This window comes from Phascolarctos cinereus, unplaced genomic scaffold (assembly GCF_003287225.1).
Source record: "Phascolarctos cinereus isolate Bilbo 61053 unplaced genomic scaffold, phaCin_HiC Scaffold_4;HRSCAF=312, whole genome shotgun sequence".
Taxonomy (NCBI): domain Eukaryota; kingdom Metazoa; phylum Chordata; class Mammalia; order Diprotodontia; family Phascolarctidae; genus Phascolarctos; species Phascolarctos cinereus.
In genome coordinates, this window is record NW_027555847.1 from 709,142,173 (window position 1) to 709,159,920 (window position 17,748).

The 17,748-nt window shown below is 44.4% G+C and overlaps 1 protein-coding gene across 4 annotated transcripts in view; it reads left to right on the top strand.

Annotated features, from left to right (window-relative positions):
• The window catches only part of BICDL1 (BICD family like cargo adaptor 1), a 136,751-nt gene that overhangs the window by 86,280 nt on the left and 32,723 nt on the right, over positions 1-17,748 (top strand). For 2 of the 4 annotated variants that reach the window (XR_013486489.1, XM_021007992.2), the window contains exons 5-7: positions 820-999; positions 4,747-4,965; positions 7,262-7,405. Coding sequence is in view for 3 of the 4 variants with exons in the window: in XM_021007992.2 (XP_020863651.1) it covers positions 820-999; positions 4,747-4,965; positions 7,262-7,405 (543 nt within the window). In the remaining variant the exon portion in view is untranslated. The remainder of the gene's footprint in view (positions 1-819; positions 1,000-4,746; positions 4,966-7,261; positions 7,406-17,748) is intronic. The other 2 variants (XM_078154361.1, XM_078154360.1) reach the window with 2 other exon arrangements.

Below are 17,748 nucleotides of genomic sequence, written 5' to 3' on the forward strand. Positions count from 1 at the left end.
TTAGACTAGACAGCCTTTGGGATCCCATCCAATTCTGTGACCTGGTGGTTGGTGCCTTCAAGGAAACGCTAGTGTCAACTCATCCTGGAGATGGAGGAAGGGCATGGATTGTTAAAATGGGAGGATTTTAAGAATTGTGAAGGGGCAACCCTAGAAACAAATGACCCCCGAGTTTAATTTTATTACTCAAGAAAATCAAATTTGCCAACAATTAAATAAAAGCACATTTTTTTTTCCTGACCTAAGAATTGTTCATTAATTTTTCAGTGGTATCTGACTTTTTGCGACCCCTCAGGGTTTTCTTGGCAAAGATACTAGAATGGTTTGCCATTTCCTTCTCCAGCTCATTTTACAGGTAAGGAAACTGAGGCAAACTGGGTGAAGTGACCTGCTCAGAATCACATGGCTGGTAAGTGACTGAGGCCAGGTTTGAACTCAAGAAGACGAGTCTTCCTGACTCCAGATCCAATACTCTATCCCCTGCACCACCTAGCTGCCTAACCTAAGAATAACTGCTGTCTTATTTGTTGTAAAGCCATGGTATCCAAATGACCAATCAATAAATAAACATTTATTAGGCACCTTCTGTATGCCAGGCACTGTGCTAAGCTCTGAGGATACTTGGAGAAGCGAAGGGCAGTCCCTGCCCTCAAGGAGCTTACAGACAACATGCAAACAAATACAGACAAAGGAATCTATAGCCAGAATAGCTAGGAAGGCAAACAAGGGCTGATCGTCCCGTGGGGTGTACCTGCTGGGTTCCTCCTTCCCCAGTCTTGGTCCCGCCCAACAGTTCTTCCCTTCCTGTCTCTCTGAAAGCTCCACCAGAGTCAGCTGGAGCTCCAGGACGTCCGGCTCTCCTACCGGCAGCTCCAGGTGAAGGTGGAGGAGCTCAGCGACGAGCGGAGTCTGCAGAGCTTTAATGCCACTAGCGCGTCACTCCTGTCTGAAATCGAGCAGAGCATGGAGGCTGAGGAGCTGGAGCAAGAGCGAGAACAGGTGTGGCTCCTGGGGAGGATGGGCCAATATTACGTGCACGTGTTCAGGTTTGGTTCCGGGGGGAGGGGGAGATCTGAGGAGGGTGAGGGTTAGGTAAGATATGATGGCCAAGCAACAATGTCATCTTGGGCTGCATTAAGAGATACAAAGTATCCCAAACTAGGGGCTGGTGATGATGGTGATAGCTAACATTTATATATAGGTAGCTAGGTGGCACAATGGATAGAGTGCTAGGTCTGGAGTCAGGAAGACCTGAGTTCAAATGTGACCTCAGACATTTACTAGCTGTGTGACCCTGGACAAGTCACTTCATCCCGTTTGCCTCAGTTTCCTCATCTATAAAATGAGCTAGAGAAGGAAATGGCAAACCGCTCCAGTATCTTTGCCAAGAAATTCCCAAATGAAGTCACAAAAAGTTGGACATGATTGAGCACAACTAAACCACAAAACATTTGTACAGCATTTTAAGATTTGCAAAATGGTTTCCATGTGTTATCAGATTCGATGATAGTACCACACTGTACTCTGCCCTGGTCAGTCAACATCTAAAATATTGTGTTCCGTTCTGGGCAATACATTTTAGGAATGACTTTGGCAATCTGCAGAGCATCCAGAAGGAAGTCAGGATGGTGAAGGGACTGGCCACTGGGGAGAAAACATTTTTTTTAATTAAGCAGTAGAAAAAATGTGCTGGTTTTGAAACCAGAGAACATGGGTCAAATCCTGGTGTAGTCACTGCCTGGGTGACCTCAAGCATATTCTTTCATCTTCCTGGGCCTCAGTTTACCCATCTGATTGTGTCATGAGTGAATTGGTTGAAGGAGGTAGGAATGATTGGACTGGAGAATAAAAGATGTAAGGGGTCACTTACATGATGATGCTTTTCAACAAAGAACAACAAAAAAGCCTTTGAAGTCAGAGGACCTGGGTTCTAATGCTGCCTCTCTCACTCCCTGTGTGACTTTAGACAACTCTACTCAGAGCCTGTTTTCTCATCTCTAAATTTGGACCTTGAGTGCTTCTAAGGCACCTTCAAGCTTCAAGCCTGTGGTCCTAGGAAAGATTTTCGTGGAGAAAAGATTTTAGGATGGACTTTTCCTGCTTGGCCAAGCAAACAGAAGGGTAAACATTGTAGGGGAACAGATTTCAGCCCAGCAGAAAAATGTCACAGTCCATTTTCCGATGAGCTCACATGCCGCTCAAGGGATGAGACATCCATGCAAACAAGGCTACTTTACTACAAGGGAGAGTCAGCAGAGCATTGGAGGGAAGTTTAAGGGCAAGGGGGAGATGACTTTCAGAAGGGTGACGGGCAAAGGGGCAGGGATAGCACCTTAGCTGAGCCATGAAGGAAGAGAACAAGATTAGAATAGGGGCCAAGGAAGTGGGCATGTGTGCCCAGTCCAGAGACAGGAAATAGCAGGCTCAGACTGGAGACCTGCCTTGTTCTCCTTGGCCCCAGAGGACAGAACGGGCAACCTGACAACTCAGGCTAACAGCCTAAATTAGAATTGGCCATGGGTTTTCCTTCCCTGGAGGTTTTCAGTAAGCATTTATTAAATGTCTTCTACACACCAAGTCCCTGGGAAAATCACTTCAACTCACAGGGCCCTGGATAACTTTCTAAGATCGTGTGTTGCCAAGTAGGTCCTCATCTACGCTAATCGAGAGTTTCCTTACTGGCAGTTCTATAGGCCAATAAAATTGCAGGTCTGATCCCCCACTTAAAAAAAAAACGGTGAATCAAGCTGCTATGCAAGGTGCTTAGATACAAAAACAAAAATTGAAACAGTCCCTGCCTTCAGGGAGCTTATATTCTATCATAACTCAATAAGCCTTTGTTAAGTACCTACTGTGTGCCAGGCACTATACAAGGTGTTTGGACACAAAGACAAAAATGACACAGTCCTTGCCCTCAGGGAGCTTACATTCTATTATCAATCAATAAGCATTTATTAAATCTTTCCTTTTATTTTTAAATTTTTGGAGGCAGTTGGGGTTAAGTGACTTGCCCCGGGTCACACAGCTAGTGAGTGTCTGAGGTCACATTTGAACTCAGGTCCTCCTGACTTGAGGACCCGTGCTCGATCCACTGTACCACCTAGCTGCCCCAATAAGCATTTATTAAATGCCTATTGTATGCCAGGCACAAGGAATCTAAAAACAAAATTGAAAGTCCCTGCCTTCAAGAAGCAGATTCTGGGGTAGCTAGGGATGCAATGAATAGAGCATTAGCCCTGGAGTCAGGAGGATCTGAGTTCAAATCCAGCCTCAGACATTTGCTAGCTCTGTGACCCTAGGTAATTCACTTAACCCTGATTACCTCCAAAAAAGAAGCATGCATTCTATTGGGCGATAACCACATGTACACAGAAAAGTAAATACCATATATATATATACACACACACACACACATGTGTGTGTGTGTGTGTGTGTGTATTAGATAGATAGGACAGACAAGAAAATGTTCACTTATTCATAGACTGTATTAATAGTGGGATGGGGTTCAGTGCCAGAGAAGTGAGCCCCATTATCGTCCTCCCAGGACAAAGCATACCTGAAGTTTTGGGTTCAGTTCTGAGCAGCACATTTTAGGAAGGATGCATGTTAGGAGGAGGGCAGTCAGGATGACAAAAAGTCTTGAGTTTGTATCATAAAAGGATGTGTTGAAGAAACTGGATATTTGACCTGAAGTGAGACTCAGCAGGAGAGACGCTAGCTGTCTCCAAGTATTTAAAGGGCTGCAATTTGGAAGAAGGATTAACCACGCTCTACTGGATCGGAGAGATCAGAAGTAGGAGCAGGGTTGAAAGCTACAAAGAGGCAAATCTAAGCTATGGAAAGAGCCCCTGACTTCCAAGTCTGCTGGGCCATGTACTGCCTGTGTGTGTGACCTTGTACAGGTCACCTCATTTCTCTCTGGGCCTCATTGTCATCAACTGTAAAATGAGGGGGTTGGACATCCTAGCCCTAAGTTTTGATCCTAACATCCTTCCTTACTGTTCCGGAGTGGAATGTTGCCTCGGGAGTTTGTTAACAATGAGCCAACAAGCATTTATTAAGCACTTATTATGTGCCAGTGGGTTCCCCATCACTGGAGATAGTTAAATGGAGGGAGGATGATGACTTTTTGGGGATGTGATGCGGGGATGCCTGTTAACAATCAGCCGGTCATCACTGGACATAGTCAAGTGGAGGGTGGATGATGACTTTTGGGGGCTATGGTGGGTGGGATGCTCTCTCAGGCCCAGGTTAGGCAATATGGCCATTCCCATTCTGGGATTCTGTCAAAGCATAGCTGATTTCCATTCCTTCCTACTCGCAGCTCCTCCCACTTAAATTCTTGTGAATTGACTGTGGACTGACCTGCCCTGGTTTTGTAGCCCTGGGCACTGGCACCCGAGAACCATTGTCCTTCACCCTGCCAACTGTTCTCCCACACCCCCTCCCTCCCCAAGTGCCCTTAACCTTTTCCTCACCTCTCCACATGACTTTCCAGCTTAGTACTCAAGCGTGAAAGTCCCAAAACACCACAGGGAGGAGGAGCGAGCAGGGACCTGTTCAGAAGCGCTGAGAACAGCTCATAGCACAATGGGAGGATTTCATGGAAAGGGTGATTAAGGAAGAGGGGAAGGCCCAGTGTCCTGGGTGTGAAAGGGCAGGGAAGGCTCTGCGGTGGCAGGCGTGGGGAGGGTTGGCATCCTCTTCTCTGGCCCACATTCCAATGTAATTTCTTCCCCGGGCCAGCTGAGGCTGCAGCTTTGGGAAGCTTATTGCCAGGTCCGATATCTCTGCTCCCACCTTCGGGGAAATGACAGTGCCGACTCAGCCGTCTCCACAGACTCCTCGATGGACGAGTCGTCAGAAACCTCATCGGCCAAGGATGTGCCAGCCGGCAGCTTACGCATGGCTCTCAGTGAGCTCAAGAGACTTATTCAGAGCATAGTGGATGGAATGGAGCCCACGGTAAGAGGCCCTGCCGGGGGACTTCTTGGGCAGTGGCCAGAACACTGTGCTAGGAGTCTGAGGCCCTGGGTTGGGACCCCAGCTCTGCCCTTCATTAGTAGGGTGAAGGTGGGCAAGTCACTAGGCCTCAGTTTACCCATCCTTAAAATGGGAAGGTTGGAATAGATGACCTCCCAGATCCCTCCCAGTGCGAAAGCTATGGTCCTACTCTCTAGGGCCCTGTCGAGGGTAAGGCCAGCATGACCATGGGCATGAAGTAGAGAGAGTCATAACAGAGGCTGCTAGTCCAGCTCAGGCTGCACAATAAAACATTTCTTGTAAACAGACACAGCCAATGTAAGTGTTTTGCTTAACTATGATATTTGTGTAACAGTTTTATTTTTCTTTTTTCCCCCCTCAATGGTCAGGGAATGATGGAGGAGAGATTGAAAGGAAAGAAAATAGATTTTTTTGTTCACTGAAAAATGTAAAGTTAAATTTTTTAAAATAAAATATTTGGGGAGCAGCTAGATGGCGCAGTGGATGGAGCACTGGATGGAGCACTGGCCCTGAAGTCAGGAAGACCTGAGTTCAAATCCAGCCTCAGACCAAACACTTGACACTTACTAGATGTGTGACCTTGGGCAATTCACTTAACCCCAATTGCCTATAAAATAAAATAAAATATTTGGACCAAGTCTGTAGTCAACTGACCTGAAAGCCCATAGGACAGAGACTGGGGTTAAGAGAGAGCATGATAGCATTGTAGACAGAACTCTGGATTTGGAGTAAAGAGATGCGGGTTCAAATCTTGGGTCTACCACTTGTCCCCTATATGACCTTGAGTGAATCACCTTCCCTTTCTGGGTCTTAATTTTCTAATGAAATATTAAAGTTGGGCTATGTGACCACTAAGATACCTTCCAGCACTAAATCTCTAATCCTCTGATCCCAAGAATTTGCATATTTAGTGCTAAATCCATTATGATTTTGGAAGTGCTAGGGTCAGGGGTTCTTGTATGCCATAGCTGGATGAGCTCCTACTTCCCTGTTCATATGATAGGATAATGCCCGTTTGATTCAATGAGCACTTATCGTATGCTAGACACCATGTTGGGCACTGAGTATACAAAGACAAAAACTATGGCATCCCTACCCCAGGCAGCTGATATTCTATCAGAGGAAACACCATCTACACAGAGATGAAAATACAAAGTGTTCACAAAGTAATTTCAAGTGGTAGACAACTCTAAGAACTAGGGAAATCTGGGATGGGCATCATGTAGGAAGTGGCCCCTGAGCTGTGCTTTGAATAAAGCTAAGATTGTCAAGTTGAGGCAATAGAGCATTCTAGGTATGGGGGGAGATGGAGGTGGGAGATGGAATGTCGAGATGGAAATTACAAGTAGGATTATGTGGAATTCTGTAGGACTATTTGGCTGGAAAATTGAGTGTGTGAGGGGGAAAACTCCTGCCCAGAGAAGTCATGAATGAATAAATGGGGAAGAGGTCAGTTTGAAGGGTTCTTACTATTCCCAGTCTGGCTCTTGTGCATTAGAGGGAGAGGTACTGTTCAAATGAATTTTTTGTATACACTATTTCCTTGACTTGTCCCTTCAGCCAAATATGGCAGATTTTTGCCTTATTGACTCCGCTGAGACTCTCAGTCCTTCAGCTATTATTTATCTTCAGTTTTCCTCTTCCCACTGAGTATCAGAATCTTTCTGACTGTGCCAGTTAAGATGAAATGGTAGGATAGCTGTCCCTACCTGTGTTGGGTACTGGCTGTGTTGATTTCATGTTTTATTGTAGCTGTCTAGAACCTATATAGATCAGTAGAATCCCTTAGTAAAATGTAAGCTTCTTGAAGGCAGGGACTGTTTTATTTCTGTCTTTATAGGTGCTTAATAAATGCTTGTTGTTTATTCAATTGAATCAGGTCAGTCTGGGGGAAGAAGGAATGATGTAAAACTGGGGAATATGATGGATTATACCAATTAAATTACTCCCCGCCGCTGCCTTCCCTGAACACTTGGGCAGTAATGAATACTGATTATTTGCAATTAAAAACTGAGCAATGGATCTCTCTGTCTCTCTTTGTTTCTGTCTCTGTCTTTTTCTGTCTCTGTTTCTGTTTCTCAGTCTATCTCTCTATTTCTGTCTTTCTCTCTGTTCCCATCTCTCAGTCTTTCTCTCTGTCTCTCTTTGTTTCTATCTTTCTCTTCCTGTCTTCCTGTCTCTCCTGCTTCTCTGTCTCTCTCTTCCCCCACTCCCTCTCCTTATGTCTGACTGGTTGGTGTCTCCCTTTTTACACCAGAGCTCCCGGAGAATTGATGATGACACCTTAGAAGAGCAAATCAGACAAACCAATGAGGATTCAAGAGCGCTAAGGGAACTGATGGAAGGAGAAAGAGGGAAACTGAGGCAGAGCCTAGAAGAATTACAACGACTTCACAGCCAGGTGAGTGCCTCCTCAGCTGAAAAGGAAAGGAGATGCACAGCCTTACTGGGCCCTCTCAGTACCCCAGTCATGAGAGTTTCCCAGGAGGCCGAGTGTCAAATTGACTAGAGGGCTGGATTTGGCATTTGGAACACCTGGGGTGGAATCTTACCTCTGCCACTTAGGAGCTGTGTGACCGTGGACAGGTCACTCTCCTCTCTCCACCCCAGTTTCCTCATCTAGAGGAAATGGAGATCAGACCAGTAACACCCATAGGGTTGTTTTAAGGTTCAAATGAAAGAATGGATGTCAATTCCTTTTTTTTTAACTTTAAAGTCATATTTAAATTTCAATGATTATTCTTCTTAGAAATGGCTGTCTCTATACAGGAATGTGGTTTCTTGGAATTTGAAGTCAGACAACCTGGGGTGTTATTCTGGCTCTGCCAGTGACTTTGAAAAGGGCATTTCCCCTCAGTTTCCTCCTGTATGAATGGGAGGGTTGGACCAGATGGCTTCTTGGAAGCCACAGAAGGGGTCTTTTCCACCTTTAGAGCTCTGGTCCTGGGATCCAATGAGTAGGTGGCCTCAGAGATCCCTGCTACCTCTCAATCTCTGATCCTTGGGGGACCTCTGCTGTCTGCCAAACTGGAGAGGACGGGGAGGGGCTGGGGCTTAGCACTGAGTGAAATTAGCCAGGGTCAAAATGCCTGATCTGCCATTGTATGGCATGCTGCCTTCTGCATGGCTTAATAAGTCTGCTGGATGCCAGTGTCTGCAAAGAGTCACTTTTCCGGGAACACTTGGGTAAGTGGATAATGTTGGTGAGTTTCCAAAGGCTATTTAGCAGGAAAGTCTGCACACAAAGGAACAATTAATTTTTTACTGATCTCCTCCTTCAAATCAGGTCTCCCTCTACCAGCCCTCTTCTAAAAAACAAACACCATCATCCCTGCCAGCCAATTCATCCTTAGCAGAAGTTACAGTGGCTACCAGGGATGGGGAACCCGCAGCCTTGAGGCCACATGTGGCCCTTTAGGTCCTCAAGTGTGGCCGTTTGAATGGGATTCCGTCAAAGGGCTGCACTTGAGGACATAGAGGACCACATGTAGCTTCAGGGCCACATGTAGCCTCCAGGCGGCAGGTTCCCCACCCTTGGCACTAACCCTGGGCCCTTTGCATTAGGTTGTAGTTTCCTCTAGGGCAACTAGGTGGTGCAGTGCATAGACCCCTCGGCCTAGAATCAAGACGGTTAGGAAGTTTTTCTTGACATCCACCTGAATATGCCTGTTTGTGACTTCTTAATTCTCACCTCTTGGGCCAAGGTGACTAAGTCTAATCCCCTATATTCAGCGAAGCAGTACAGCGGATAGAACCCTAAGCTTGAAGTCAAGAGTTCACATCTGGCCTCAGATACTTTACTAAGTGTGTGACCCTGGATGGGCCACTTAACCTTGATTTGCCTCAGTTTCTTCATCTGTAAAATGGGGATGATAATAATAGCATCTACTTCCCAGAATAGTTATGAGGATCAAATGAGATTGGTTGGACTAGATAACTCCTTAAGGCAATCTTCAGCTTTAAATATATGATCTTATGAGGCAGCCAGGTAGCTCAGTGGCTAGAATGCTGGGCCTGGAGCCACGAAGACCTGAGTTCAAATCTGGCCTCAGACATTTCTTGACTGTGTGACCCTGAGCAAGTCACTTCACCTGTTTGCCTCCGCTTCCTCAACTGTAAAACGAAGATAACAACAGCACCCACCTCTCAGGGTTGCCATGAAGATCAAAAGAGATAATATTTGTAAAGCACTTAGCACTGTGCCTGGCACATAGTAGGTGTTTAATAAACATTTGTTTCCTTCCTATGTGGTCCAACCAGGAGGTAGTAGAGAGGAAATCGGACCCCCTCAGTCCTGGACACTAGACATACTCATTCTTTTTTCTGGCTGTCAAGACAAGCTGTTGACTCATACTGATGCCACCAACATTAATGTCCTACTTAAGTTCAATTGTACGAGTCTTTACATGCTGCCACGTGCCCACCATGCCAGTAAGTACTGAGTGTACAAAGAAAAACCAAATAGTCCCTGCCCTCAAGGAACTTATATTCCCTTCACGAAAGGAGTTTCAAAATGAATAATATGAGCTCCATAAATGGCACTTTTTATACTCACTTGATGGAGGAGGAAAACTGAGACTTGGAAAAGGAATTGGATTTTTCCATGGCCACAGTACTAGCAAGTCTTAAGCAAGGCTTCTTAACATTTTTATTTTTATTTTTTCTGATTTGCTACTCCTCTGGCAACCTGGTGATATCTATGGATCCCTTTTCAGCATATGGACCCTTTTACCTCTAAAAACTGAAAATGAAAGTCCACAGGCTTTGCAAGCTAAGTGCAAAGCTCCTTTAAAAATGTACAATATATATGCTATATATTATATATAGGAGGCCACCTACTCATTGGATCCCAGGACCAGAGCTCTAAGGGTGGAGACCCCTTCTTTGGCTTCCAAGAAGCCATCTGGTCCAATCCTCTCATTCACAGAGGAGGAAACTGAGGGGAAATGCCCTTTTCAAAGTCACTGGCAGAGCCAGAATAAGAACATAGGTCCTCTGACTTCAAATCCAGCATCTTTTCCAAGAAACCACATTGCCTGTGATAGAGATAGCCATTTCTAAGAATATATAATATATAATTGTATATATTATATATACTATATTGTATATACTATATACAATAAAATACAGAGGATTACAAAGGATACCAATTGTATTGAAACACAATTATTAAACTGCTTTTTTAAAAAAAAAAAACCTTCCTAAACTCCAGGGCAAGGACCTCTGCCTGACCCAGGACTCTCCTGACTGTAGGCCCATTACAGGAAGACCAAGATGATTTATAGAATGTCCCTGTTGGGATTATGGTACCCCGCTTCTCAAGCCATTGTACTATAACTTAGAACTGAAATTATGGAGACCAGGGCTTTGTCCCAGGACACGAAATGAAGAAGACTGTAGAGTCCTGGGTGCTCCTCCCTTGCCTTCCCAGCTCCTAGGGTGGCCTACCCAGGAGCAGCCTCAAGCTAGTGACCTTAGGAGTTCTCACCACTGACAGGTAGGCTGCCCTACTCCAGCCTCAGTACCTACCTCAAAGGCTGAATGGGATCTCAGAGACCTTCAACTGATCAGGAAACTGAGGCCCAAAGAGGCATGGCTTGTCCTGGATTACTCAGTTGGTAAATTACAATTTTGGGGGTAGGGAAGCAATCAAGGTTAAATGACTTGCCCAGGGTCACAAGCTAGAAGGATCTAAGGCCAGATTTGAACTCAGGTCTTCCTGACTCTAGGGCCTGTGTTCTGTCTACTGCACCACCTAGCTGCCCCTGGTAACTTGTTCATAGCAGGCCTTTTTTTGGTTTGTTTTTTGTTTTTATTTTTTCCCCACTTAATAGTATTTTAGTTTTTTCCAATTACACGTAAAGATAGTTTTCAACATTCACTTTTATAAGATTTTGAGTTCCAAATTTTTTTCTCCCTCCTTCTTCTCCCCCTCCCCCAAGAAGGCATGCTATATATAGGCTATACATGTACAGTCATATTAAATATATCTCCACATTAGTCATATTGTAAAAGAATCAGAACAAAAGGGAAAACCCACGAGAAAGGAAAAAAAAGAGAGAAAATCATATGCTTCAATCTGCATTCAGACTCCAGAGTTCTTTCTGTGGATGTGGATAGCATTTTCCATCATGCGTCTTTTGGAATTGTCTTAGATCCAAAAACAAACCAAAAAAAAAAAGGTATACAGCTAGGTGGTGCAGTGAATAGAGCACCTGCCCTGGAGTTGAGAGGACCTGAGTTCAAATGTGGCCTCAGATGCTTGACACTTACTAGCTATGCGACCCTGGGCAAGTCACTAAACCCCATTGCCTAGCAAAAAAAAAAGAGAAAAACAAATGAACCCCCCCCCCAAAAAAAAGGGAATTGTTTTAGATCACTGCATGGCTCAGAAGAGCTAAATCTGTCAAAGCTGGTTATCGTACAATGTTGCTGCATAGCAAGCCTTTGAGGCTCAGCAGAGATAACATAGACAGTGCTTTCCAGACCTAAACTGTGGCACCATGAAAAGAGGGCTGGATTTGGAGTCCAAGGACTCGAGTTTGAATCCTGACTCAACCATATACTATCTAGGTGAGCGAATCATTCAGCTTTTCTGGGCTTCGGTTTCCTTCTTTGTGAGATGAGACCATGACACCATGCTCTTACTAGCTGTGTGACCTTGAACAAGTCACTTAACCTCTCTTGGCCTCAGTTTCCCCTTCTGTAAGATGAGGGAATTAGGAGAGACACCGTGGAGAACAAGAGAAAATGCTGGAATTGGAGCCACTCACTCTTTTTTTCAAACTGTTATTGATGACAATTTATTTTGAATTCATAAATACCAGCAACAGAACAGACTGAGTCAGCAGGTCAGACTAGGCAAAGACTTGATTGGAGCCATGTTTCCATGGGCTATGGTGGTTGGCGCCTCAAATACTTAGCAGCTGAGTGATCTGGGCCTCAGTTTCCTCATCAGTAAAATGGAAGGGTTGGATCCGACAGCCCCTGAGATCCTGCTTAGCTCTCTGTGATATGCTCTGATCTGTAAGATGAGGCCACACCGATGGCCTCTGAGGTCCCTTTCAGCTCTACACCTAGAGCCTTAGGACTTCTCTGAGCCTCAGTTTCCTCCTCAGTAAGATGAGCGGGTTGGACCTCTAAGGATGACCTTCTGGCTCTGGATCTAAGACCCTGTGATGCCTGAGACCCTGGAGACAAGGAAGGTGACCAGAGCAGGCTAGCCCCTCTCCTCCACTGCCTGCTGACTTCCCTTGGAGCTAAATCTTCCAACCTGCCAGGACAAAATGGAGGAGAAGATGGGATCCATTTTCTGGCCTTAGAGTTTTCCACTGATTTGGAAGCCTAATTAACATTCTGAGGCTCAGCTTCAGAATGAAGCCTGGTGCTTTCTGCCTGTCAGCTCATGGAAATATATTTGCTCTTGAGCATCTCGGTATAGCAAAAGAGGAGGTTCCCCGATGGGGTCCTTCTTACTGAAGAGCAGAAACAGAGTGGGGAGCTAGGGGTATGTGCAGACTATTTAAGAACCCACATCCACAGCGGTGGTTTAGAGGGGCAATGTGGTATAGTGGTTAGAGCACTGGACCAAGAACCAGGAAGATCTAACTGGGTTCAAATCCCACTGGAGACAGAGGATCAGAGGCTCACAGCATTAGAACTGAAGGGAGCTCAGAGGCTTATGGATCCAGAGCTAATAGGACCTCAGAGTCCATCTAGTTCAATGCTGTCATTTTACAGAAAAGGAAACTGAGGTTCAGAGAGATTTAATGACTTGCCCAGAGTTATTTAGCTAGTGCTTAAGGTGGGATCTGAAGCCAGGTCTTCCTGACTCCGAGTCCAGTGCCCCATCTATGACACAATGCTCTTACTAGCTGTGTGACCCTGAACAAGTCACTTAACTTCTCTGTGCCTCAGTTTCCTCATCTGTAAAATAAGGAGGGGGAGTAAACTCAGTAGCCTTTAAGCTCCCTTTCATCTCTAGAGCTGTGACTAATGGGTAATTATAAACATGTCCAGCTGGTAATCAGCTGGGCTCAGTTACTGTGGCTGCAGTTTCAACTAGAATAACCAGCTACTGTGTCCTCTAGCAATGAGCAGAATGGCTGTGTCCACCCTGGGAGATGGAACTTGGTTATGCCCATAAGCACATCTGCTTCCCACCTGCTCAGCATGCCATAGCAGATGGACTGCTCAACCTGGCAGCCAGAGTACCTGGCTTTACCTCTCTGGGTCTCAGTTTCCCCATCAGGATCACAAATGTAGAGCCAGAAAGGATCTCAGAGGCCACCTACTCCAACCTCCTCATTTTACACATGAGGAAACTGAAGCCCAGGGCTGAGTGACTTGCCCAAGATCACAGGGTAGTAAGTGGCAGTGACGAGATTTGAATCCAGATCCTTTGATGCCAAATGCAACACTCCACCACGCCAGGCTACCTCCTAAGCTAATAATACCTGAGGCACTCACCTCATAGCATTGGAATGAGGCTCCAGTAAGATGATGTATCAAAAGCATTTTGCAAACTTTAAAACACCATAGAAAAATTTGTTTTCAATCAACAAACATTTATTAACTTAACTAATCTGTACCGAGCCCTGAGCCTGGTGCTGGAGATACAATGACAAAGAGGAAACCATCCCTGCCCTCAGGGAGCTTACCTTCTCCTTGGAGAGGGAAGAGGGATTACAACATCTGCACTGTCATAGAAAATCCAAGCTCATTGGAGGAGGCAGAGGACATTAATGAGTACAGGAATAATCACCGAAGGCTGCCTAGAACTCCCATCTAACTTTGAGCCTCTAGGGAAGATTAATCAATCAGCGAGCATTTATTAAGTTCATACACTGCTAAACACTATGCCAGGCATGGAGGATACAAAGACAGAAAAAGGAACAGTCCTTGCCTTCAGGGAGCTTACATTCCATACCTTCAGATACAATAGGGTTTTTAGGACCGTAGGGTTCGAGCTGGAAGGGACATTAGAGGTCATCTAGTCCAATTTTCTCATTTTACAGATGAGGAAACTGAGGCCCAGTGTCCAAAAGCAACTTGTCCAATGTTATTATTTTAAATTTACTAAGTGTGTTTTACATGTATAACCTATGTCAAATTGCTTGCTTTCTCATTGGCAAAGGGAAGGAAGGAAGGAAGGAAAGAAACTGGAACTCAAAATTTGAAAAAAAATGTTAAATTTGTTTTTACGTGTAATTAGAAAAAATGTTAAATTAAAAAATAAATTTACTATGAAATTGACAAACATCAATGAGCACAAATATTTCCATATAAGAAGAAAATCAGAAAAAGAGAATTCTGTATCAAATTTAAATTTAACATGGTGGTTCGCTACTTTGCTTTTCACAGATAGGTGCTATTATTATCCCCATTTTATAGATGGGGAAACTGAGGCAGACAGTGATGAAGTGACTTGCCCAGGGTCACACTGTGGCTTGTAAATGTTTGATACTAGACTTGAACTCAGGTCTTCCTGAGTCTTCAGGTATCCCCTTCTAAATTTTCTTCTGCTCTCTTCTTTGTAGGTTTTTTTTAATTAATCAATGCTTTTCTTCTTTTTTTAAAATATTTAAATTTTTAAAAAAAAATTTTGACTTTACTATCCCTACTTCTGACTCTCCTCTCCACCAAAAAAATATTTAAGCCCTCTCTCGTATAAGTATTGTCAAGAAAAATCAATTCATGCATCGGTCTTGTCTGAAATGAGGAGATTAATGGTGCATCTGCGGCCAATCAGGTGTCTGCCAGGGATGTGCTTCATCACTGGTCCTCCCATGTGGAGGACTGGTTCTTGCAGGAACCAGAGTTCTGAAGTGTCTCAAAGCTGGTTGTTAGTAACAGGTCCAAATGCAGGTAGTGTGACATCATGGACAAAGTCCTGGACTTGGAAACAGCAACACCTGGGTTTGAATCCTGCCTCTGACACTTACTACCTGTGTGAATGTGTTGCAGCTGGGGTCCAGGGACCTGGGTTCAATTTCTACCAAAGACACTTACAATGAGTTGTGTGATCATAGTCAAGTGATTAACCTCTCAGAGCCTCTGTTTATCCATCTGTAAAATAGGGATAATCTGACTTATACTCCCCTTCCCAGAAGGCAAACTTCTATTATTATTGTTGTTATGTTATCAAGAATAGACCTAATGATACTAAGAGCTACATTTATATAGCATCTATTATGTGCCAGGCACTGTGCTAAGCATTTTGTAAATATTGTCTCATTGAATCCTCACAACAACCCTGGGAGTTAAGTGTTATTATTATCCCCATTTTATAGATGGGGAAACTGAGGTAGACAGAAGTGAAGAGCCTTGGCCAGGATCACACAGCTAGTAAATGTCTGAGGCTAGATTTGACTCAGGTCTTCCTGATTCAGGTCCAGAGTTCTTTCCATTGTGCCAACTAACTTTCAATATGAAAGAAAATCCTTTTGTGAATCTCTGTAGCCCTTTGGAAGCCTAAGAACTTAGGTGGGACTGCTATTTTTGGGGGGCTGGATCTGAGAGTGCCCAGTTCTTTTAAAGTACTCCCTCTAGAATCAGAGGGCCTGGGCTCAAATGCTGCTTCCAACACTTGTAACTGTGCGATCTTTAGCAAATCCTTAACTGCCTGGACCTCTGATCCCACACCTTTAAAACAAGATGGTTGTGAAGTTCCTTTCCAGTTTTCCATTTATGATTCTGTGCTGGACATCAGCCCTCGATTAGCAAATGTGTATTAAACAGTTAGGTGGCATGGTGGTTAGAGTGCCAAGTCTGGAGTCAGGAGGACCTGAGTTCAAATCCAGCCTCAAACACATCCTAGCTATGTGACCCTGGGCAAGTCATTTAACCCTGTTTGCCTCAGTTTCCTCATCTGTAAAATGAGCTAGAGAAGGAAATGGCAAACCGCTCCAGTATCTCTGCCAAGAAAACCCCTGACTAGAAAGACTGAACAACAGCAAATTAAGCACCAGCCATGTGCCAGGCATGCTGCTAAGCCCTGGGGGCACAAAAACTAACAGTGCCTGCCCTCAAAGTATATACACTCTACTGGAGAGATACAGCATCACACATACATGTATATACAAAATAAACATTCAGTAATTTGGAAGAGAGGGGAGGCATTAGCAGCTGGGATAGTGGGAAATGCCACATATAGAAGTTGGCACTTGAACTGCCTTTTTTTTATATAGTGAGGCAATCGGGGTTAAGTGACCTGCCAGAGTCACACAGCTAGTGAGTGTTATGTGTCTGAGGCTGGATTTGAACTCAGGTCCTCCTAACTCCAAGGCCAGTGCTCTATCCCCTGCACCACCTAGCTGCCCTTGAACTGACTTTTGAAGGAACCAGGGGGTTCTAAGAGGCCATTTTGAGGAGACAGGCCATTCCGGGCATAGGGGCAGCCAATGCAAAGGCATGGAGATGAGAGATGAAAGTAGTTTGTGTGGATAATAATAATTGCTGTTGTAGTGATAATAATAGCTAGCTTTTCTATAGCGCTTTTAAAGTTTGCAAGTCCTTTGCATGGGAGGCAATGGGGTATGGTAGAAAAAGCACTGACTCTGGAATCAAAGGTCCGGATTTGAATCCTACCTCTGATACTTCCTGGGTGACCTTGGTCAAGCCAGCTTCCCTGGGCTTCAGTTTCCTCATCTGTACAATGAGGAGGTGGAATTAGATGGCCTCTAAGGTCCCTTTTATCTCCAGACCTACAATTGATCCAACATTATCTCCTCTGATCAGCAGTAAAAGGACCAACTCACGGAGTGTGTGAGTGAAGGGGTATGTGTATGATAATACTGGAGAGGCAGATTGGAGCTGAGATGGAAAGGGCTATAAACAGAAGTTTCTATTTGCTCCTAGAGGCAATAAGGAGCCAATGGATCATCTTAAGCAAAGGAGTGACAGAGTCAGAGTTACACTTTAGGAAAATCATTTTGCTGGCTGTATGGAGAATGACATCAGGTAGGCAGGTGACAAGCATTTCTTGAAGATTTAGTATGTGCCAGGCACCAAGCTGGGCAGTGGGGCCCCAGTGAAAGGCAAAGACAATGCTTTACAGCTGTGGTGTCAGACTCAACAGAAACAGATCCCTGTGGACTGCATACTGATGCAGAAAACCACAAGTTAACATTATCTATGTTGCATTGTACTTTTATTTGTTTTACTAAACATTTCCCAATTACATTTGTTTGTCTTTGAATCTCTGGAGAGTTAGCTTGGCATAGTAGATAGACAGCCCACCTCAGCACCAGGAAGACTTTTTTTTAATCTTATTTAATATTTTATTTTCCCCCCAATTACATGGGAAAACAATTTTAACATTTTTTTTTAAATTTTGAGTTCCAAATTCTCTCCCTTTCTCCCTTCCTCCCCATTGAGAAGGCAAGCAATTTGACATAGTTATACATGTATAATCACGCAAAACACATTTCCATGTAAATCATTCTGTGACTGTGCCATCTTGGCTCCACCTCAGCACCAGGAAGTCTTGAGTTCAAGTCCTGTCTCTGACACATGCTGACTGTGTGATGTCACAGCCTCGCAATGTGCTAGGCAATTCTCTTAGGCTATATAAGTTGCAGAGAAGGCACTCTTCTCCTGCAGTGACCAGTATTTATTAAATCACAGCTCCCAGTACCAATCCCCAGTGCCTAGCACATTATTTATTTGTTTATTTGGGGATTCAGCCAATGATTTTGTGAGTGTAGGGAACTCTGCCCAGGGTATAGAAACACTCTCCAGGTG